Genomic DNA, 23,731 nt, shown 5'->3' with positions numbered 1-23,731 from the left:
CTGTGGGCACGGGAAGGTTGAGGGAAACTTGACCTTGTGTCTTAGTCAATAAAACACACGCACACACACACAACATTCCTAAATATGAATGGCATTTAAAAAATGTATTGCCGGTAAGACTCAAGTAAATATTAGGCAGGGAAGGCGGCTCAGTGGCCAGCTGCCTTGCAGGTCTGAGACCCTGGGTTTGATGCCCGGGACAAGCAAGAAAGAAACACAAAACAAATAAACGCTCCAGGGACTTCTTCAGATAGAAAGGAAATAGTCACAGGTGAAGGTCAATATCACAGGATGAAAAGCAGCAGAAAGACCAACTATATCTGCTCACCTAAATGAATAGGGAATGGACGGAGCAATAATGAGGAGGCAGAGTTCAGTCTAAATGCCACGTAGAATTCAACTGCGCAGGGAGGGCGAGTGGGCGGGGGCGGGGGGGGTGAATGGCTCTAAAGTGCTGGCCAGGACACAGGGCAGGGGAGAGGAAACAGACGAAAGACCAGGCCCGCCGGTGACCCAGACGGCGGAATCACCAGGCATGAACTTTAAAACCGAGGCAATTAAGATGCTTCAGAAGACAGAGAATGTCATCGGAGCACTATAACCTTCGCAAGGGGCGACGGGCGCAAACTTCAGAACGAAAGCTACAATTGCCACCCGGCGCAAGGAGCTGGGCTCCCCACCCAGGGGGTGACAAAGAGAGGCAGCAGTTGTCATGAGCGAGAGGGGAAACGAGACACGGATGACAATGAAAGGGTCCGGAGCATCCGGGAGAAGATCCCGGAACAAATGCGGGACGTCAGTGACAAGCTCTCAGCAGAGGGGGCAGGGCCGGGGTTCACAGAGCCATCGGGGACACATGTCGAGTTTCTTCGCTTTCAGAAATGTACTAAGCAGGGTGGTGATTCGTGGGGGTGGCCTCGGGGGAGGGGTCCAGGGGTCCGCTGATGGTCACTTTTCTGTAAATCTAAAAATCTTCTGCTGGGACTGGAGTGATAACACAGCGGGGAGGGCATTTGCCTTGCACACAGCCGACCCGGATTCGATTCCCAGCACCCCTTAGGGCCCCCCCCCCCGAGCACCACCATGAGTAATTCCTGAGTGCATGAGCCAGGGGTAACCCCTGTGCATCGCCGGGTGTGACCCAAAAAGAAAAAAGAAAGCCTTCTGCTATCAAACTTTATTTTGAATAGAATAGTGAGGGGCCGGGAACTGGCACAGAGGGGTCGAGTGGATTCCTGCCATGCAATGACTCGGTTCCCCGACCCCACACAGTGGCCCAAGGTATCACCGGGCACAGCCCTGGAGGTTGTCATGTACCACCGGATGTGGTGCAGAAGGCTCCGGGGCACCTGGGCCTGAGAAGTTTCTTCGTCCTGGGACACTTGCCGCTCACCCAAATGGCCCCGGGACCCCTTGGGAGGCCGTTCCCCACAAATATGTGGATACACATTATATATAATTAACATTAAATTTAAGAACTGAATACAAGGATTTAGCAGCGGGTCAGAAACAGCTGGAGAGCAATGACCTAAAAAAACAGGCCACCGAGCATAATCAGATTAAAGCAGGGAAGGCAAAGGGAGGGAAAGAAGGGACGAGAGCGCCAGAGATTAGAGGGACACGGTGAAAGGCCGGACATTAGGTATAATAGAAAGAACGAGGCAGAGAATAACCAGGAATTTTCCAGCCCTGATGAAAGACATCAAGCTAAGAATTCAAGAAGCATTCTAACATCAAACAGATAAACACACACCGCCCCCCCGCCCTCCCCCCCGGAGAGTATCAGTCACTGTTTAAACCCAAAGATAAAAAGGAAGTATGAGGAGAAGCAGCTAGATGAAGAAAGACAGGCTGCCTTCAAAGGAGCAACAAGGAGAATAAGAATCTTTGGGGTGCTAGGAAGAAAATAGACCCCCCTGTTGAAATCTAGACCCAGCCAAAAGAACATGTTTCAGAAGTGAATTACAAAGAACCCGAGCCTCCAGGTACAAGGAAAGGCGACCGGGGCTGCCCAGGGCTCTGGCTGACAGCATCTGAGAGGTCTTTTAAAAATTATTTTTAACTTTTATTTATTTTTTAATTGAATCACCATGAGATACACAGTTACAAAGTTGTCCGTGACTGGGTTTCAGTCATATAACGTTCCAGCACCTGCCCCTTCACCTGAGTGCATTTCCCACCACCCATGTCCTCAGTTTCCCTCCCGTCCCCACCCCTGCCTTTATGGCAGGCACTTTCCCCAGCCCCACCCCTCTCTCTCCCTCACACCTCCCCGCCTCTGTGGGGCCTTATGGTTTGCAATGCAGATACTGAAAGGTTATCATGCACGTCCCTCTACCTGCTTTTCCAACACTCCGCTCTTGTCCAGAGGGGTCATTTCCTACCATTGGTGTCCAGCTGGTCCCTTCTCTACCCTAACTCTACCCATCAAAGAGCAGATCTTCAAAGTCTTCGTGACCCGGGGGACATCGCCTCACGATGTCCTGGGACAGAGAGGAACTGGGTCCCGTGTGCTTATTCTGCAACACACCCACATCACACCCCCATGGGGGCCATCCCCACGCACACCAGGCTGCGAGAGCACCACAAGTCCAGCACACCGCCCCTTCTGAACAGAGACTAGAACCCAGCCATCACCGTGAAAGTCAGCGCCACCAGCTTAAACGCATCCGAACTCATGGGCCCAGCTGGAATCACCGGGTACACGGGTCTCCCGGCTGAAAGACTCGAGGGCGCCCTCAGGAGGAAGATGGGGTGGCTGTGTGTCCCTCCCCCCCCCCCCCCGCTGTCGTCCTGGCAACTGCATCCACAGCCCAGAGCTGCTGCCACCCAAGAGCTCATCTCCAGAGCATCCCGAGAAATCTCTGCAGAGACGCCGAACCAGGGAAAGTCTCGGGTACGCAGCTTTGCAGGCTGAGAACTCTGGGGTCTTCTCAGAGTGGAGGTGGACAGCCTCCCCACCCCTCTTCCCGGACTCCCGGAAGCCCCCGCATCCCTAGCCCACCCACCGCTGCTGCCCTGTAAACGGATCAGCCCAGTTCCGGGTCCTGGAGCGCCTCCCAATCCCACGATTCTGCCAGCCCGGTGGGAGCCCACCAAATTCTGGGGAAAGTGGCAGAAGCCAACTAAGCTCAATTAAACAGAAAGTCTCACGCAGAAGGCTCAACGGGCAAGCAACAAGCTTCGTAAACCTTCCGACGAGGACTTTAATGACTCCATGGAGAGATAGAACAATTTTCACAAATTTTCTTTTACGGGAGGATTTTTTTTTTTGAAAATTCCATTAGCCATTTAGTTCTAGCAAGCAATATGAAAGAAATGATTTTGTGCCTGCTAAGGGGGTAGGTTTGGGGTGGGGTTGGAAACTGGGGACCCTGGTGAAGGGAAGGTCACGCTGGTGGTGGGACTGGAGGTGGAACATTGAATGCACGTAACAACTGGATTATGGACAGCTTTGGGAACCATAGTGTTTAAATAAAAAATTCTTTTTAAAAAAGAGGCACCATTAGCACTGTCATCCCATTGTTCATCAATTTGCTCGAGCGGGTACCAGTACTGTCTCCATTGTGAGACTTGTTGTTACTGTTTTTGGCATATCAAATACGCCACGGGGAGCTTGCCAGGCTCTGCCATGCGGGTGAGATACTCTCGGTAGCTTGCCGGGCTCTCCAAGAGGGATGGAGGAATCGAGCCCAGGTCGGCTGCGTGCAAGGCAAACGCCCTACCCGCTGTGCTATTGCTCCAGTCCAGGCAGTGAAACAAAAAGTTAGTTCCTATTCCTTTCCAGTAAATGCCAAAGAGAGTTCTTTAGGCAGAAGGTGACTCCGCAGGGAAGTGGGGATCTAGAAGAAGGAACAAAATACAACAGAAAGGACACACACATTGTTACCCACGAATATTGACCGGGCAGCGCCCTAATGCAAGTGGAGAGATGAGAGATCCAGCAGGAGAGGTCATATATAGATGGGCAAAAATGTTTAAAAGTAAAGATTATGTGCAAAGTGGTGACCGCAGACTCTTAAAGAAGCACGTGGACCCAAGATGCCAAGAGAAAAACCACATGACAAACAACGCAACAGAAAGAAGAAATCATAATATGAACGTGAAAAGAAAAATGCGGATGACATGATGAATCTCTTAAAATTGGAATTAAAAACTAAATAAACCTGAGTGATATTCAAATAAGGACACACACAAAGAAAATCAAGAAACAGGAAGCAGATGGGATGATTAGGAAACAAACAGAAAGATTCCAAATACAAAATCAGATACCTCAGCCGTTACGTGACTGTCAATGTTTTAATGTTCAGATAACAAATAAAATAACCGACTGGGTCATGCGCTCTATGCAGTGGTAAAGGTAAAACTGAAGGGAAAAAGAATGCAATTTTTAAATATCCATTTTCCTTTCCATTTCAATCACTTTAACTTGGCTTTATAGATAATTTTCTTTTCCCTTTCCCTTTTAACCATACCCATGATATGCACACTACATATAAATGAGCCATGAAAGTAGTGTATAGACACATATATGAAAATAAATATATTTATGCATAGATAAACTAAAAGAGTAACCAAAAGAGAACTTTCAACCTTTTTTTCATCCATTAATTTATGTTTCCTCCCATTACTGACAAGATAAAAAAAAAGGGCCACAAGTGAATTATTTGTGAATTTCTACACAAATAGATAACGTAAAACAACAACACAATGGCATTGTTGCAATGTACACATACAAAGCCTCAAGAGATAGAATTTACTTACCATAAGAAATGACATAAAATTTTGAGGTAAGCTGGGATATCTTACTGTCCCCAGCCAACCCTTCTAGAAGTTAAATCCTATTTTCATCCTATGGCTTTTAGGAAAGGACCAAGAAAACTAGAACTTAAGGACCACAGGGAAATACTACAAAACACAACCATTTATTACCATCTCAGGATTTTCATAGTGTGTATGTGTGTGTGTGTGTGTGTGTGTCTGTGTGTGTCTGTGTGTGCTCAGGGATCACAATGTATATTTCCCCCACCCCAGAGCTAAGTTCAGGGGTAATTTCAATTTAAAATACAGAACTTTCAACGTTTGGGGGGCTTTTAAGCAGTGCTCAGGAGGTCTGGGAACCCCAGCAGAAATCTTGGCTGGCGGGGTTGTTAGCTCAGTGTAAGTGCTCAAGGACTTCTCGGCCCACACCCGGTGATGCTCAGAAGGACCATGTGGTATTGGGGCTCAAATCCAGGTCGGGCACCTGGCAGGCACGCATCCCAACTCCCGCACTAGCTCCCTGCCCGAACATGTGCACCTGTAGGCGAGGAAGTGAGGCTTTAAAGCCAGCAGCATTGCTTTAGAGAGACGCTTAGAAGCAAGGAAAGGATGCCTCCGCCAAGGAGGTGCCGTGATTGAAACGTACGACGACAACATTCGAAATAGGTATCAAACAAAAACGAGAATAACAGCAAAGTTGGAGGCTCGAACATCGGAGACTTGAACACAGTTTTCTTTCCAGTAGCAGAGGAAGCAAGCCACGTCAAAACCCACAGCGGGAGGCGCAAGACGGCGTCCCAGGGCTGGGATCCTTCACAGGCGCATGCAGAATCGTTAACTAAACTCCAGAGGGACGAACCGACAAAACGACGCCCCAAGGGAAATAACCTAGGACTCTGCGACCAAGAAGGAAGACGAGGAAATTCACGAATATTTGAAAACTAGACAGAACGTCCGAGAGGAAGCTCGGAACTAGTCGAAAGTGGCAAATGGAGTGAAGGTGGGGAAAAAGGCTCGTGGGAAACTCCTCCTTCCCAACGCCCCTCCCCCACGCCAGGAAGGAGCCGGCCAACGAACCCCACCCCCCTGTCTAGGTTTTCACGCATGCACCCCCCACACGGTCCCGTCTTCTCCCCTCCCCCAGCCAGGCTGGTCGCCCAGGGTTTACCCAGGTCCCCGCGTCCCCTCCCTGAGACCAGCACCTCGACCCTCGCGTGGAGGTGTGTCCACCAGGAGGGCAGGATACTTCGTCCCTCGCTCTGCAGAGGGCATGTCCCCCGCCCCCGTCACAGTGCCCATTTCTCTGTGCCCCTCGCTCACCACCAGTCCTGCCCCTGCCCATCAGAGACACCCTGCCACGTTCTTCCATGCACAGGGCTACAGGTGCCAGCGCCAGCATACGATGCCACAGATTCCCCGAGTCCTTGGCCTATGCCCTGGACAGAGGCTGGACCGTGGCACTCCTGCTGAAGTGCGGAACTTCTTAAATGCTCTTCCAGCCACAAAACAAACAAAAATCACTTTTACTTTTTTTGGGGGGAAGGTCACACCTGGCGATACACAGATGCACAGGGGTGACTCCTGGCTCTGCACTCAGGAATTACTCCTGGCGGTGCTCAGGCGACCATATGGTATGCTGGGAATCGAACCCAGGTCGGCTGCATGCAAGGCAAACACCCTCCCTGCTGTGCTATCACTTCAGCGCCACAAAAATCATTTTCACTTGGCCACACACACCTTTTCCCAGGTACACACCCACGGTCCCCCCACTACCACCCCGCCCCAGCTGCCAGCTCCATCTCCTTCTCCTTCTCAGAAGAAAAGGTCATCGACGAAAGCACAGCCACAGACGCCCAGGCGGGCCAGAAACCCAACTCAGGGGCTTCAGGAGGGGGGTCACCAGTCCGCGTCGCGTGGTCAGGGCCAAAGGAATCAACGGGCGTGAAGCCCACCCGGAAGAGAGCAGGATGAATGGGCTGGGAGCGGGGGGCAAGGAAGGGAGGCGGGGCGGAGAAGGACACAGCACAGCCAGAAGCCGTGGGGTCAGGACGTGCCAAGAATCTACCGGAAACACAGCAGAGACACAGCACCAAGACGCCCTGCCAGGGCCGGGGGGCTCGCAGGGGAACATGGCTTCTCTCTCCCCCGGGCTCCTGCCAGCATGTGTCCCCCTCGCCCCCCCTCCAAAACTAGTCAAGGCCAACTGGGGCAGAGCAACAGGGCAGCACGGAGGGCACTGCCTTGTGCAGAGCCAACCCGGGTTCCATTCCTGGCACCCATAATGGCCAACCAGGAACGGTCCTGGGTGCAGAGCCAAGAGTCAGCCCTGAGCACAGCCGGCGGTGGCAAAAAATATATAATAATAATGATAATGATAATAATAATAATAATAATAATAATAATGGATATGCCAAAGACAGTAACAATAAGTCTCTCAATGAGGGACGTTACTGGTGCCCGCTCGGACAATTCAATGAGCAATGGGGTGACAGTGAATAATAATAATAATAAAACAATTACTTTAAAATAGTTGGCAGCCTGTCTCACGAGCTGGAGGAGGCAGCTGGGACGGAGAAGGGATCACTAAGTCAGTGTTGGTTGGAGGAATCATTCGGGATGGGAGACGTGTGCTGGGAGTAGATAAAGGACCCATCGTGATGGCCTCTCAGCATCTGTATTGCAAATCATAGTGCCCCATAGTAGAGAGAGAGTCTGGGGGAAATTGTCTGCCGTGGAGGCAGGGGGAGGGTGAGGAAGGGGTATACTGGGGACACTGGCGGTGGGGAATGTGCCCTGGTGGGGGATGGGTGTTTGATCATTGCATGAATGTAACAATGAACGCTTGTAACTGTATCTCACGGAGATTCAAAAAAAGAAAAAAAGACAAAGTGATACACTCGGGGCATGGGTGCCGCAAGGAGGACGCTGGGGGAGGAGGGAAAGGGTGTGGGCAGAGAATGGCCAACACAGCCGTGGGAGCACTGGGAGCCCTCACAGAGCCTTCATGGAGAAGACCTGCAGGGTGGAAGCACGGGCTCAGCACAAGGTGCTCTCCCCGGGGAGGTGCTCTCCTGGGTACCAGCGGAGAAAAGGCAGTGATGGGAAGGAGAGATGGGAAGGATGAGGCAGCCCAAGGCTAGTTCACCCACAGAGGGTTCACTGCATCTTGGCTTTGCTGTGTGGCCTCAGGCTAACCTCGCAACCTCTCTGGACAGCCGCGTCTGAAATTGCTCTCGCTGACCCTTCCTGCAGCGACGCTGACCACAGCCACAGGGGCGACCGCCAGGAGCCAGCTCGGTGGTGCGTGTGGGGCATTGAGGAACATAAGGCCCCCGTGGGCCTGAGGCAGGCCAGCCGGGACCCCTGAGGGCTCCAAGCCGGGGCGCCTGGCCTGAAGACATTCCCTGCCACACACCAAATGGAAAGCGAAGAACATGGACGAGGGCCGAAGCTTCCCGACACGCCACTAGTGAGTGACAGCGACGCGGCCGGCTCAGCACGCAGCCGTGGGCTGGACACAGACGCTGACCGGCCAGCCGTGTCCCGAGGACCCCCCTAAGCCAGCCTTCTCGACAGCGGGGGCTCTGGTGAGTCAAGTCTAAAGAAGATAGAAAGGGGGGGGGTGGGCAGAGTCTCCGCGTCCGGGCGGCTCTGTCCCCCCGAGCCAGCCTGGCTTCACGTTTTTAACAAATCGCCCCGTGTAGAGGCCTTTTCATCTTTTTTTCTTTCCCCCCTCTCGGGAAGTTATTTATTTTTATGGGCTCCTTTCGGGAAACAAAAATCAATTTTGGAATGCAAGCGATACATTCTGCTCTCCTGGTAATGAAAGCTCAAAAATTAAAGGCCCCGAGGAAGAGGCTCTGGCGCCCGAATGATGCCCACGGCCGGCTCTCTCTCTCTCCTCTCTCTCTCTCTCTCTCTCTCTCTCTCTCTCTGTCTCTCTGTCTCTCTGTCTCTCTCTCTCTCTCTCTCTCTCCGTTTGCTGAGGGAGAGCAGGACGCGGCTGAAGGGAGGCTGGAGGCCACGGCAGCGCTGGCTTCTTCCTGGTCTGCCCAGGAAGGCTTGTCCACGCATGGAAGACACCACGAGATGACCTGTACCTCACAGCTCGGAAATCGTCTTTATCAGGCACTGCTCTGAGAGAGAGAGGGAGGGAGAGAGGGAGTGTGTGTGAGAGAGAGGGAGAGAAAGAGAGTGAGAGAATGTGTGAGTGTGTGTGTGAAAAATAGAATGTGTGAGTGAGAAAGAGTATATGTGAGAGAGTTTGTGTGTGAGAATGTGTGAGTGTGTGTGAGTGTGTAAGAATGTATGAGTTGATGTGTGAGAGTGTGTGTGTGTGAGTGTTTCAGAGAGTGTGTGGGAATGAGTGTATATGTGAGAGAGTGTGTGAGAGAGAGAGTATTTGTATGAGAGGGTACATGTGAGAGAATGTGTGTGAGAGTAGGTGTGACTGTATAAGAGTAGGTATGAGTGTGAGTGAGTGTGTGTGAGTGTATGTCTGAGTGTGTGTGAGAGAGTGCATGTGAGAGAGTGTATGTGTGTGTGAGAGATTGAGAATGCACATGTGTACGTGTATGCATGTGCCAGAAATGTGCGCATGTGTGTGTGTGTGTGTGTGTGTGTGAGAGAGAGAGAGAGAGAGAGAGAGAGAGAGAGAGAGAGAGAGAGAGAGAGAGAGAGGGGCCCTGGAGATGTGTGTGCGGGACGCGTGCTTATCTGCATGTTCGACAAACCTCCACAAGCATCAGTCACGTGCCTTGGACAGGCGCTGCAACAATGAACACGGCCCCACCAGGGACTCCTTCAAAACTCAGCCATTGAGACCAGAGGTGGTACCAGGTACCCTGAGTGGAATTTTCTGGAAACAGACTCTGATGTGGAATTTATGAACAGGAGACTGGCGGGGGGGGGGGGGTGGGTATTTGGGGGAAGCACCCAGGGAAGGAACGAGGGAAGCCGGGCAAACCGGCGGGGCGGGGCTATGCAGTGGTGAGGGCCTCACCCCGTCTACCTCCCGCTGAGGTGGGGGTAGTGCCCCGGGACATACCACGATGGGGGGAGGGGAGGGCCTTTGAGCCCTGCCCACAGCCCTGGGCACCCTGAGTGCCCGGCCCAGCCGCACGGGAGACGGGCATCTCCGGCACGCGTCTGTCCGCCCGCCCCGCCCAGGGGCCGCTGTCTCCTGAGCTAAAGGCCGGCAGAGGGAGGGGTTAGCAGGAGATGGGGGAGAGGAGGCCAGGAAATCACGGCCAAGGTCACGGGCCAAGGTCGTGTGTGGGGCTGGGCGGGAGCAAGTCAACCCCCCCTCGCCCCCCTGCCCGAGTCCAGGGATCAAACTTCCCTCTTCCTCCCACCGGCCCATCCCACGACCTCGCTGGCCTTGGCCTCAGTTTCCCTGTCTGTGCAAGGAGGTGAAACAGATGAAGAATCCAGCACCGAGCCCGTCCGAGGGAGGTCCAGAGGGAGAGACCGTCACGAACCTGACCAGAGGCCGTGGCCACCCAGCAGAGGGGAGCCGGGGGGGCCCCGAGCACCCTTGGGAACCACCGGCCCCGGGTGAACGTGCCCACCGCCCCCTGCCCGAGCCTCCCCCCTCGGTCCCTGGGTCAGAAGGCCCCTTTGATGGGCTGTTTCTCAACCCACAGGCCGGGCGGCAGCTTAGATCGGAAGAAACAGCAAAATCAAAGGGTCATTGATCCCAAACGGGGGGGAGAGGGGGGTGGCGGCCCTCAGCACTGACGCCCCGGCCCTAGGGGACCCCGTATCGCCCAGCCCGGGCAGGCACCCGCCAGGACCCTAGCAGCTGTTGGCAGGCAGGCAGGTGGGCTCAGGAGGAAGAAGGGGATGGGCGGGAGCAGCCCTTGGGCCCCGCCTGCCCAGGACAGCCCCTGTCCCCACCTCCGTCTCCCGCCACTGAAGCTTCAGCCCCTCCCCTCAGTAGCAGGTGACCGGGGTCGCTCCTTGGGCTCTCGGCTGAGACCCAGAGCAGACAACTGGCCAGCATCAGGAGGGGTGGAGGGGGGGCCGAGCTCAGCCTGCCCCCACCCCCTAGGAAAACCCATCCGCCTCCCGGCCCCAGCCAGCTGCAGTCGGAGCCAGTCGGGACAGGGGGAAAATTCCAATCGTCTCCCCGAGACGTTTCTCGGGACGCGCCAGGCTCTTGGCAGGCGAGCCGTGTCCCGGGATCGGCAGGGCTGAGGCTGTGAGCGGCGCAGGCCTCTCCGCCCCGGGAAGGCGTGTCTCGAGCCGTCCTGGGCTCAGCCTGACGGACGCGCTCCCTGCTCTGGCCCAGTGCTCTGGAGTTCTGTGTCCGAAGGCCGCCCGGGGGCCCCTGAAGGCGGGACTGCCTTGCAGCGGGACGTGGCAGCTGCTCAGACAGACGGACCCGGGTTCAAGTCCTGATGCTGGCGCTTGGGGGCTGCATGCCCTCCGCCCAGTCCCTGTGCCTGGCCACTCGTGCTTCTCTCTCCCCACTGGGATGAGAGGCGAGGTGAGTGCCCGTCTCACAGGACCGAGCTACACAACACCCAACGCGCGAGGAGTCTGGGACCAGCTCTGGGGCCTCCCCAGAGACCCTGCCTGGGACGGAGTTTTCTAAGCCCGCACGGGGAGCACCTCGGAATGAGAAGCGCCACCGTGTCTCGAGGTGACTCGCGGGTGAGACAATGTCTGAGGCAAAGCGTCTGCCCCGCACGGGACAGACTGGGGTTCCTCCCCGGCACCTCGATGGTCCCCGAGACCACCGGGAGTGATTCCTGAGCACCACTGGGCACTGGCAAAAACAACTATTAAAAAGAAAGTGGAAAACCAAGAGCGTCTTCCAGGGGGCTCTGACGCCTTCAGCACCCGCCTTGCCGGCCCCGGGGCTCCTGCACCCCCCGCCTCACTCCCTCAGGCCCCCACAGTGCCCCCTGCTGGACACACACTGGACACACGCCACCTGGCCGCGGCAGGGGCTCAGCCCTCGCTGGCGATGTTCCCCCACGGGCTTTGGGGACTGAACGCAGGTGCCCTGGCCAGCGGCCCCTCCCCCCTTCCCAAGCGTCCACCTAAAGTTCCCCGTGTCCTGCCTCCGTGATTCCTCCTGTCCCCGGGCCAGACCCGGAGCAGCAAGGCCTGCCCTGCCCGCTGCTCCTTTCTCGGTGCCCGCTGTGGGCTCCGTGGGCCGGGGTGTCCGGCTCCCTCCCACAAACAGCTCAGTGCGGTGGCCACGGCTCTGTCCCTCCAGTCACGCAGCCAGTGGCCGGCACGGGCAGAGCCTGACCACGAGCGTCAGAGCCCGACCCCGGAAGTGACGGCCCCCAGGGGGCGCCTGGAGGGGGCAGCATGTCAGGCAAAGCGACAACAGCGCAGTCTAAAGTGGGGCTCGAACAGAACCCCGAGGGCGGGAGGAGGGCGGGGCCGGGGGGGACTCAGAGCACAGAGCCGGGAGTGACTCGGCCCCCAGCGAGGCCGCAGCGCTGGGCCCGCCTGCCTGAGAACATCCCGGAGCTGCGCGAGTGGGGCCGCCTGACCCGGGCGACCCCCCAGGACGTCTCCCGGGAGCGGAGGAAGCGCCCGTCTGGGCCTGGGCTCTGCGAGGCTCAGGGCACATTCGCCAGCGGTCAGAGGGATCGACGCCCCGCGGGGCCTGTTGTTCTCGCTCTCGGCGGGCGGGGGCCCACCTGACAGTGCTCAGGACTGCTCATGGCCCTGGGCTCAGGAGGGAGCCCTGGCTATGCCCCAGGGGCACCTGTGGTGCCAGGACAGAACCGGGATGTGTCTGCCACACCGGGTGTGTCTGCTCAAGGGAGTTCAGAGCCTTACAGCAGAGACCTTCCCTAGGGTGCCCCCTGCTGGCTGACGCTGAGCAGTGCTCGCCCCAACACACACTCATACACACCCATACACACCCACACACAGCCACACACAAACCCACACACACATAGACACACACAAACCCACACATATACATTCCCACACACAGTCACACACAAACCCACACACACGCATAGACACACACATACACACATATACATAACCACACATATTCACACACAAACCCACACACACACCTATACACACCCATACACACATACATACCCACACACAGTGACACAAACCCACACACACCCATACACACATACACACACCCATATATACCCCACACATTTACACCCACACCGACACACACTCCCACACCCCACACACACATACACACATGCACATATACACAAGCTCAGATACCTCCACATATTCATACCCACACCCACACACTCCCACCCTTCACACACACATGCACATACATAAATACCTCATACATGTATACATACATACATACCCCACACATACACATTCACACACACCCAACACATACATCCACACCCCCCAACACACACACATACACATGCACTTGCCTACCCCCATACACATACACACCTACACACATCCATACACTCGCCACACACACACACTCATATACACACACTCACATACACACACACACACACACACACACACACACACCCCGTCTGAGGGTGATCTCCTCCAGCAGGTCTTCAAGGACCCGCCCACTCCCCAGCTCCGTTTCCTGTGCAGCCCCGTCACTCTGCTGCAAAGGGTGCTGGTCAGGTCCCGAACTGGAGTGAGCGCCGAGGGCAGCGACTCCGTCCTGTGCGTGCGGGATGCCGTGCCCAGCAGCTCCTGGCTACTGGGGGGTCGGGAGGGAAGGCACACTGCACAGTGCTCCAGGCTGACTCCCGACTCTGTTTTCAGAGCTCAGTCCTGCGCCTTCCCCGCTGGACTATGGCTCTGGCCGGCCCCAGCCCTGGCACTCCTGAGAGGCAGAAACGGCTCGAACCCTGGGTCTGTGCCCACGAGGCCTATTCTGGGCATGCAGATAACGGGGGACGTGGCCCCTGCAGGATGGACCCACAGGTTCCTGGCTGCTCCAGTGCCACGACCCCAGGGGGGGCTGGAGAGCACGTACAACAGCTTCCTCACACAAACCCATGGCCACGGAGCAGGCCCAGCACACGGGAAAGCCCGCCCTCTAGTGGACAAGACACGCCCTGCAGGTTAAACCTAAGGAAAGCCCGCCCTCTAGTGGACAAGACGCGCCCTGCCATTTAACCTGGGAAAAGCCCGCCTTCTAGTGGACAAGACGCGCCCTGCCGGTTAAGCCTGGGAAAAGCCCGCCCTCTAGTGGACAACACGTGCCTTGCCGGTTAAACCTTGGGGAAGCCCGCCCTCTAGCGGACAAGATGACCCCGGACGTTTAAGGGACAGGGACAGGGCAGGACAGGTTTTGTTGAAATACAGATTTTGACTCACCCAGGAGTCTGTGCTCCTACATCCACGGGGCAGCGGGCCATGCACACAGTGGCCGGAACCTATAATTTCTCGTGTGAACACCTCCCCCACACACACTGAACTTTGGGGGCTCTAAGAAAGTCGCATGATGGGAAACAACTGGAAGGTACTAGGTGCACGCAAAGGTTTTTACAGTCCAAGAAATCCGACCTGGGGGTTGTGGGGTGCAGGTGAGCCCCGGGCTGCCATGTGAGTTCTTGGGACATGAAGGGCACGACATTGGTGACAAGAGCTGCAAAAAGGACCGACGACCAACACCAGGAGGGTCCCAGAGCACCCCCAGCTCCTAAGGGCATGTGCCAGCGGTCACAGGAACCCACCAATTCTCAGCCCCTCACTGTGCCCAAGCCGCAAACCACCCAGCCATCCCCCGTCACCGGCTTGGCTCTGGCCCGGGAACCTCTGCTGGGGTTCATGCTTCTGGGTTTTTCCTTCCAGACATTCCCGAGTCCCCTGTGTGTCTGCAGCCACAGAACTCAGAAGACGCAGTCAGAGACGAGCCCAGTCATGGGTGCCCTCCTCCTGAGCCCCCTCCACCCCCACGCCCCAACCTTCCAGGAGATTCACGGAGCCTCAGCCCCTCTCCACACCTTCCTTCCCACCCGGACAAAAATACACAAACAGAACCTCGCACTTCGCAAGTGTCAGTGGTGGCCGCTTGGTTCTTCGAAATGAGGTCATGCTCGATGCATTTTGATGTGACCCTGCGCCTCGCCAGGTCCCGTACCCTGGAGATTCCAGCAAGCACAGCTCACGGTGATGCAGGCGGGCAGGCAGATAGGGAAGACCCCCCCCCAACCCAGGCGACGGCCCTACATTTCCTAGGAAGTCATAGCTCTGAAGCTGTGAAAGCCAACCTTGCAGAAAACAGGAACTAAGGCCTGGGAAGACCCTCATCTGGCCCCAGCAACGGACCCTGAGATTAGACACCTACCCATAAGGAAATTCCTCAAATACCCTCGGACCCCTCCGTAATCCAATTAACTATTGTGATTCTACCCAGAGAAAACTTCAAAACATTCCAGACCAAGACATCCCAGGAAGATCCTCTATGAAAGCCACCTTGAACACAGAAAGGGTGCACATATGCTGTCTGAGCCCGTGCTCTGCTTGTGCCCCTGTGGCCGGGCACATGTGGTACCCCCATATCCCCTCTTGAGATGTGTACGTTCATGTCTAATGCTGGGGTGTGTGGGGGAGGGCTCTCTTTGCCCTTGGAGAAGCCCGGGTTCTCTCTTGAGCACCTTACTCTCCACTCTCTCCCACTTTCTATTTTTCTTCTTTTTTTGGGTCACACCCGGCGATGCACAGGGGTTACTCCTGGCTCTGCATTCAGGAATTACCCCCTGGCAGTGCTCAGGGGGCCCTATGGGATGCTGGGAATAGAACCCGGGTCGGCTGTGTGCAAGGCAAACGCCCTCCCCGCTGTGCTATTTCTCCAGCCTCCTCTCTCCCACTTTCGCCTGCCCTTCAAAACCTCCAAATAAAAACTGTGTAATTTCACTGCCCGTCTACTCCTGAAATTCCTTTCTGTGAGACAAGAACCCAGTAACCCTGGGTCCCGGGTGGCAGAGGTGGATGGGGAGAAAGTGACCGTCTTTCTCCTCCCCACTTCACATGAGCCTCCCCCATGGGGCCCCCCGACATCAATGGGACTTTAGTGCACATGGACCCTTAACTTTCCGGCGTCAGGAGCAGCGGGCGGGGCCCGTGAGCACTGTGAGGCACAGCTGCCCCTTCCCCTTCCTGCCCACAGGTGTGAAGGGAGCTTGGGAAAATGTGGCCGCAAGACATCTGGCATCTGAACGTTTCCCAAATCACCTCCCTCTCTCCGGGAGTCCCCTGGTCAACTCCTCCAGGCCACCTCCCCGCCCCCGCAGGCTGAGACCCAGGGAAGCTCCGTCACAGGGCCCCGGCCCTGGCCCCGAGGGTGGGCAAGGAGCTGGCTGAGCTCCCCTGGGTGGGGGAGAAGTGACGCCACCCCCTGAGGAGAAGCCAGACAGCATGGCCGCCCTGCTGGGTGCGTCCAGGGCTCTTGCCCAGCAGGTACACTAGAGTTTCTCCAGGTCTTTCTGCACGTAACTTCCCCCCGCACAGACACACCCAATCCAGCAACGGTTAAGGATGCTGTGGTCAAAGAGAGCGCAGGATAGAGACGCCCCAATTCCTCAGCCTGTGGCTATGGGGGACGCAGATGCGGGAGCCCACAGCAGCGGGGGGGCCCCGGCTCCCCGCCCCAGTCTCCAGCTGGCATCTGCCCCGTTCACTGCACACGAACGAATGCCCTGCACTCTGCACCTTCTCGCCCGGAAGCAGAAAGGGAAGCAGCACCGAGCAACCTTGGAGCTAGTTGGGTGAATTCCAGTTGACTGTGTGGACAAACAGGGTGCCTTGAACTCTGAAATGTGTCAGAGGTTAGGCAGAGGAGGAGAGGGAGGTGGGCTGGGGGGAGACTCGGAGAGGTGCCGGCAGGACCCCGGGCACTGAGCACTGAGGAAGTGAGTCTTCACGATTGGGCTCCACCCCTCTACTGTGAGAAATACTGAGATTTCTCACAATAAGATGGTGGGGGCGGGGTCAGGCACAGAAACAGGGGACCAGCCCCCGGCTGATGAGGCCTGGAGAAACTGCTTCCATTTCCCCAGCTCTTTAACGAGGGGTGAGGGCACCTGTCCCCGGGAGAGGCGAGGCCGTGGGTCCTGGCACTGCTGGCCAGGTCACTCTCCTCTCCTGCAACAGCCAGGGAAGGACCAGATGGAGGGCAAGGCTGCCCCCTAGTGGCTCGCTATGATTATCTCATAAGCCGGAGGCCAGATTGGGGAACTGGGCGCACCTGGATATTCCCACCACTTCCTTCCCCTTTCCCTCCCCTCTTCACTCCCCCCTGACGGCAGAGGGTCCCCCTGGGGGGGCTGTCGGTGGCAACCCTGAGGTCCCCTGAGGTCCTGCTGGGGGCTGAGCTCCACACACCCCAAACGCACAGGCCTTAATGGAAGGAGTCAGGGCGGGGAGGGGTTTGGGAGCTGGGGGAGCGGGGTAAGGGGGCCTGGCAGGAGGAGTCTGGGGCTGATGGGGACGGAGGAGCAGGGCTTCCCAGGGGACTGGCACGAGAGGCCAGCTCTGTCCCCGCAGGCCCTCGTGCTGACTGGCTGAGGGAGTGATGGGGAGATGGGCAGAGCGAGAACTCGAACCCGAGCGGGCCCATCCCTGACCCGGAACTGATCCTGACAACGATGAGCAGGCCCAGCTCCCCGCAGCCTTTCTCCGACGGAACTTTCCAGACTTTGGGACAGACGGCATCGCCCCAGCGGCCTGTCATGAATTCCTGTCCCCCGGGGCACCAGCTTTGGGGGAGCCCCGGGCCCATGAGCCTGCATCCGTGTCGCCCCAGTTCTTCTGGGGGCGCTAATCTAAGAAGGCCCCAGTCAGCCCAAGGCCACGGGAAGACCACGGGATGCTGGTCCCAGAGAAAGGCATTTGCACCCCCTCAGCCCCCTTTAGGAAGAGCCCGAAGCTTCCTGGGCTCGAGTTACGGGTCCACAAGTCCAGATGCAGGGATGACTGCGGGTCACTGGCTGACCCTCGGGGCGGGGGTGGGGTGGGGGGGAATCACGGGTGTGGGCTGCTAGGCTGATGGCGAGACTGAGCTGAAAGGGGGTCCGACGCCTAAGGGTGGGGGTGCCCCAAACTCCAGGGACGTTTCACCACCTGGCTCTGGGCTCTGCACAGGACCTGGCCGGTGCCCAGGGGACCCGTCGGCACCCGGACGTCTGCGTCTGCGTGGTTTCCTGGGACCCAGCAAGGCCCTCCTCCTGGCTGGGGTTTCCTTCTTCCTTTTTCCTTTTTCTTTCTGTTGTTGTGGTTGTTGCCGGGGTGGGGGGTCACAACACATTCGGTAGAGCTCACTCCTGGTTCCGTGCTCAGGGATCACTCCTGTTGGGCTTGGGGGGGGGGCGGCAGCCACATGTGGTGCCGGGGAGGGAACCCAGGTGGGCCACGTGCAAGGCCAGAGCCCTCCCCACTGGACTCTCGCTCCGGCCCTCGTGCTGGCCTGTCTGCACCCTCTGGAGTGAGGGTTGTCGCCACCCCGTCCTCACTGTTTGCTGCTGGCCCGGGTCCCAGTGCATGTCACACGCCCCACGGGAGGCACTGGTGTGGGGGGATGTCTGTGAGACCCCGGGGGGGATCTACTCGGATCTGCTCGTTGCATTTCATCCATGCCCAGGGGCACTGAGCCCACACGTACTTAAGGACACCTCCACCTTGATGGATGCCGAGATAGCTGCGAAGCCCAAACAAACCAGCCCTCCTGCCATGGGGTCTCACAGCAGCAGGAGACTTAGACACCCACCAGCCAATACAAGTCCAGATTCAGGGGACCCCCACGTGGACGGACCCTAGAGAGCATCCCCCCGGCCTCCCTGGCTAGGGCAAAGGAAGGAGGCCGACAGGAGAAGGAGACATGAACTTCTGGACGACAAATCGTGAGGCCTGGACGTTCCTGGTGGAGGGAATAGCAGGTGAAGATGCCCACCTGGACCCGTGGCGGGCATCGGCCTGGACAGGACAAAAGAAGAGGCACAGCGATGGCACAGCGGGGAGGGCGTTTGCCTTGCACACGGCCAACCCGGGTTCGATTCCCAGCATCCCATATGGTCCCCCGAGCACTGCCAGGGGGTAATTCCTGAGTGCAGAGTCAGGAGGAACCCCTGTGCGTCGCCGGGTGTGACCCAAAAAGATAAAAAAAAAAAGGGGGGGGGGCGAGATGGAGAAAAGACGGTGAGACCGAAACACAGTGAGTCTGTCCTCACGGAAGAGGGACCCGGGAAAACGGCCACTCCTGTCTTGGCCCGCAGAGCCAGGGAACAGCGGGAAGTCGAGACACCGGAAGCCGAGGGAAACACAGAGGGCGTCGTGGTTCCAGTTGTCTGGGGGCCACACTCGGCTGTGCTCGGGGCTGGCTCGTGGCTCTGAGTCAGGGATCGCTCCTGGTGAGACTCGGGGGACCCTGTGGGGTGCCGGGGTCCGGCTCGGGTTGGCTGCGTCTCGGGGCGAGCGAGCTGCTCACGCATCGTGCAGAGGGGGGGGGGAGGGGGATTGCTGCAGACAGACCCGGGACGCTGCCGGACCATCCTCACACCCCCTGGGGCCCCAACCTTGGGCTGCTGCGAGTGTTGGCCGTCCACGGCACACAGGGGACCTCACGTCCAGGCCACCTTGCTCCTGGCCTGGGGAACCACACACCAGCCCCCCGCCTCCACGCCGGCAGCCGGCGGCCGAGCCAGATGCCGAACGCTGGCGCTGCAACAACAGACGTCCTGCCTCGCCATCCTGCAGGAGGAAAGGTCCGAGAGGCAGGCGCAGCCCGTGGCTGTCCCGGGCAGCCTCTCTGCCCGGCCTGGCCCTCAGCTGGCAGAGAGAGTGGCGCCTCTCCTCCTGTCCGTGCACTGTCGCCAACCCCACTCACACACCTTCAACGCCAAGGACCCCCAACCCCGAATAACTCGGCAGTGGAGAGAAGGCCCAGGGTTTCCACGCGTGATCTGAGGGGCTTGCGGGGGGGCACAATTTAGCCCACGGCCCTGGCTGACCCCCCCCAAAGAGCAGCTTTGTTCCCTCCCTTGGACACCCACACTCTTGGCTGCAATACTCGTCCACACCCTCGGGGGGCGCCAGTTGGCGTGACCGTGAGCAGAGACCCCTCCGCCTCGAGCTGCCTGCCTGGCCCCAGTTCTGACCCCAGTAAATCACCTCAATGGAAATCTCCATCTCGGCTCTATTTTTAGAGAATTCCCATCAAAGCCCTGAGAATTATTCGAGCACTGATCCACACGCCTGTGCCAAGGGCACACAGGGCCCAGCCCGGCAAAGGGGCCACAGCAAAGCCCAGTGAGGCGACGCCGGGCAGGCTGCTTGGCCTCGCGGTGCCTCAGTTTCCCCTCCTGTGTGATGGTGGTAGCCAGGCCGCCTCCACAGAGGGCGCGGTGCCAAAGCACTCAGCATCCAACACTGAGAGTATAGAAAAATAAATTAAATGTAGATATGTATATATAACTCTCATAATAAATGCAGCATCATTGTAAAAAATATATTTTAATTTAAAAAAAATGAAACCCCGAAACCCCAGCCCCCTGGGCATGCAGATGGCTGCCCACTTCCCCTTCCTCATCGTGACCAGTTGTCCTGGGTCCCCGTCTCTCCCCTCAAGGGGGACAAGCTCAAGTCATAACACCAGGAGCCCGCTGGGAAATCAGGTGTTGGTGGGTCTCCTCCGAGCAGACTGGCAAAGCACAGGGGGCTCACAGGGTGACCGGGTCCTTCTAAGAAGGGGAGCTGGGATACAGAGACACACGGGACAAGGCCAGCAGTGAGCGGCAGCGCACAGCACGGGAGGGGCCGGCCCAGGAGCACCCCCGGCTGCCGGGAACAGGGACCCTGGAGAAGTCGGCAGGAGAAACCGCATCTCACCTGCAGGCGATGGGGGGAACGAGGTGGTTTAAGCGGCCCTGAAAGTGGTCGCTTGTCTGTGAGCACAGCCTGAGGAGATGCAGGTACCCCCGCCCTCTCGCTGCCTGACAATCATGGGGTCAAGAATGCCAGTGGGATGGGCTGGAACGATAGCACAGCGGGGAGGGCGTTTACCTTGCACGCGGCCGACCCGGGTTCGATTCCCAGCATCCCATAGGGTCCCCTGAGCACTGCCAGGAGTGATTACTGAGTGCAGAGCCAGGAGTAACCCCTGAGCATCACAGGGTGTGGCCCCCCAAAAAATTGCCAGAGGGAAAGGTACTGATAACCTATCAGTACCTATGTTGCAGTGACCAGAGGGAGAGGGAGAGAGGGGGGAGGAGAGGAAAGAGAGAGGAGAGAGAGAAGTGCTGCCAAAGAAGCAGTCTGGGGCAGGAAGTGGGGGGAAGGGGGCATATATAGGTGGGGAGGGGGCTGGAGGGAAACTGGGGACACTGGTGGTGAGAAACGTACACTGATGGCGGGACGGGTGTTGGAACAGTGCAGGACTGAAACCCGACCATGAACAACTTTGTATCTGTATCTTACACTGATTCAATTAAAAAACAAAGTTGGAATATTAAAATCAATATATCACTGTCACTGTCACTGTCATCCCGTTGTTTGTCAATTTACTCGAGCAGGCACCAGTAATGTCCCTATTACACTGAGTCCCGAGATTTTAGCAGCCTCTCCTTACTCGTCTTTCCCAATGATTGGAAGCTCTTTCAGGGTCAAGGGAATGAGACTATTGTTACTGTTTTTTGCATATCGAATACGCCACGGGTAGCTTGCCAGGCTCTGCCATGCGGGCAGAATACTCTTGGTAGCTTGCCGGGCTCTCCGAGAGGTATGTATATATCTTTTACTGTATTTGGGATATGAATATGCCACGGGGAGCTTGCAAGGCTCTCCAGTGCGGGCAACAGACTCTTGGTAGCTTGTCAGGTTCTCCAAGAAGGAGAACAAGGCTATTAAGATGCCCAGGAGCTTGGTCTTATAGTCTCTGGTTGTTGGCCGTTGGTGGGATTACACAGTGCTGGGGGCAGTTTGTGAGTGTGGCTGCCAAGCTACTGGAAAATGGGGGGTCTGGGTGGATAAGGCCCAGTCCCAATCCGAGCAGATTCTTTTTTGTTTTTTTGGGAAAAAAATCAATAGATTAGAAAAAATATTTTTTAAAAATGCCAGAGCCCCTCGGGCCAGTGGAGGGAAGGCCTCAACCTTGACCTTGACCTTAGAGGGAAGACGGTGAACTTGACCTTGGAGGAAGGTTGTGCTGTGCCCCACCGGGCAGAGACTGTCAGGAAAACACCCCTGAAAAGTAACTGAGAGAAACCACAAAAGAAAAAAATAAGATGGGAGGGTGTGTGTGCATGCATGTTTGTGTATGTGTTCGTGTGTGCATGTGTTTGTATGCGTGTGTGTATGCGTGTATATTTCTAACTGAGCTAAAAAGTGACCGAGGACTTTGTGCTCAGGCTGAGCTGTGCACCCCAGCCCACTTCCTGGCGGGCGTCCATCCGCACTGAGCTCATTTGGCTTCTCTGGGGGGGAAAAATTAAACACTGAACTTATTTAGCTGGCCTTGAGGCTGGTACACAGGGGCAATCTAGCTACTTCCTCCTTCTTCTTACAAATGGTGTGAGCTCTTGGAGGCCCAGATTCTAGGAGTCTCAGTGTCTTCACCCATAAAACAGGATAATACATTTTTGCACACAGTCGTTGTGTGCAAGGGTCCCAGGCCTGGGCAGCCAGGAGTTCCTAGGAAAGGTGTAGTTCCCAACACAGGCACTAGAGGGCAGCAAGGTCTCATTTTATTTTCCCCCCAAAAGCCACAGGAAGCTTCCAGAGAGTTTCAGGAAACCTCCAGGACCAGGTATTGGAGGTTTCTCCCAGAGAAGGGACCCTCAGCCACCTCTCGGGGGCGGGGTCCGCTGCCTGCCCTCCTTCCGTGGCAGATGCAGGTCAAGGGCAGCAGTGCTCCTGAAGTGCTCCCCGGGGAAGCAGTAACCTTAGTGATCACTCCCGGGCATTTCCCCACAAGGACCCGATGCTGACCAAGTCCCGAGCCCTGACCCACGGCTGGGCCTCAGTTTCCACTTGGGAAGGCTCCCAGCACTAGGGCTTGTGTGTCCGCATTCGCCCCACCGCCCGGGGCACCTGGCCTGTGGGGGTGACCCCCTCTGAGCGCAGGTCCAGCTCTCGGCCACCCCAGCCCGCGCTGGGCTTCCCAGCTGACACCGGCCCTGCAGAATTCTGTTGCGCCCGAGCCCGCAGAGCCCAGACAAGTGCCCTGAGCCAGGGCCCGGCCGGGGGCTCGGTCCAGTCCCCGCACCCGTGACACCTCTCCAGCAGGCTGCACCGTCCCTCTCTTAGGCCTTGAGACACTTCAGAGTGCACAAAGCAGAGAGGAAACTCGGGCCGGGCCCAGCGTGGGTGCCACGGGGCTGTAGAGTGAGGTCAGCCGGGGGGAGACCCCAGGCACAGGGCATCTGTCCCCCCCTTTCCAGGGGTCATCTGGGCTCTGTTTCCCCCTGGGAATGTTGGGGGAGGAGTGCCCCACACCCCCTTTCTCCACCCTCTGAATGACGGGCGCTCCAGGGGCTGAGAAACTCCCCCCCCCGCCACACACACACACACACACACACACACACACACACACACACACACACACGCACGCACGCACACGCGCCTGCAGCGCCTCCCGCGCCGGCAGCGCCACCTACCGACGACGATGAGAACTTCCCGCTCGATGTGCGCCTGGATGTAGATGCGGCCGCGGCGCTCCGTGTGGTCGGTGCCGCACAGGCTGGGCACGTTCATCACGCAGCGCTTGTGCACGTTCATCATGCAGGCTGCGGGGGAGGGGGGGCAGAGACACGGGGCGCGGCTCAGCGGGGCTGCGCGCCCCCCGCCCCCGCCCGGCTGCTCCGACCCCGACCCCCGCGCTCTCCGGGTCTAATGGGCCAAGAAGGGCCGGGGGACCCCCTACCCCCACCCGGAAGAGGGTCTCAGGGCCATGAGAGAGGGTGGGGCTCCCTGGGAGGCAAGTGTGAGAAGGGGGGCTTGGAGCGGATTCGGGGGGCTGTGGGGGAGAGCTGGACTCACAGGA

At 57.4% G+C, this 23,731-nt stretch overlaps 1 protein-coding gene across 2 annotated transcripts in view; it reads right to left on the bottom strand.

Annotated features, from left to right (window-relative positions):
- Positions 1-23,731, bottom strand: part of PRKCB (protein kinase C beta) — a 352,872-nt gene that overhangs the window by 135,030 nt on the left and 194,111 nt on the right. For both annotated transcript variants that reach the window (XM_055136225.1, XM_055136226.1), the window contains exon 5: positions 23,346-23,474. In XM_055136225.1, coding sequence (XP_054992200.1) covers positions 23,346-23,474 — 129 coding nt within the window. The remainder of the gene's footprint in view (positions 1-23,345; positions 23,475-23,731) is intronic.

Source organism: Sorex araneus, chromosome 4 (genome assembly GCF_027595985.1).
Source record: "Sorex araneus isolate mSorAra2 chromosome 4, mSorAra2.pri, whole genome shotgun sequence".
In the NCBI taxonomy this organism is placed as follows: Eukaryota; Metazoa; Chordata; class Mammalia; order Eulipotyphla; family Soricidae; genus Sorex; species Sorex araneus.
The sequence above is the reverse complement of the archived record's forward strand: the minus strand, read 5'-3'. Positions and strand labels throughout refer to the sequence as shown.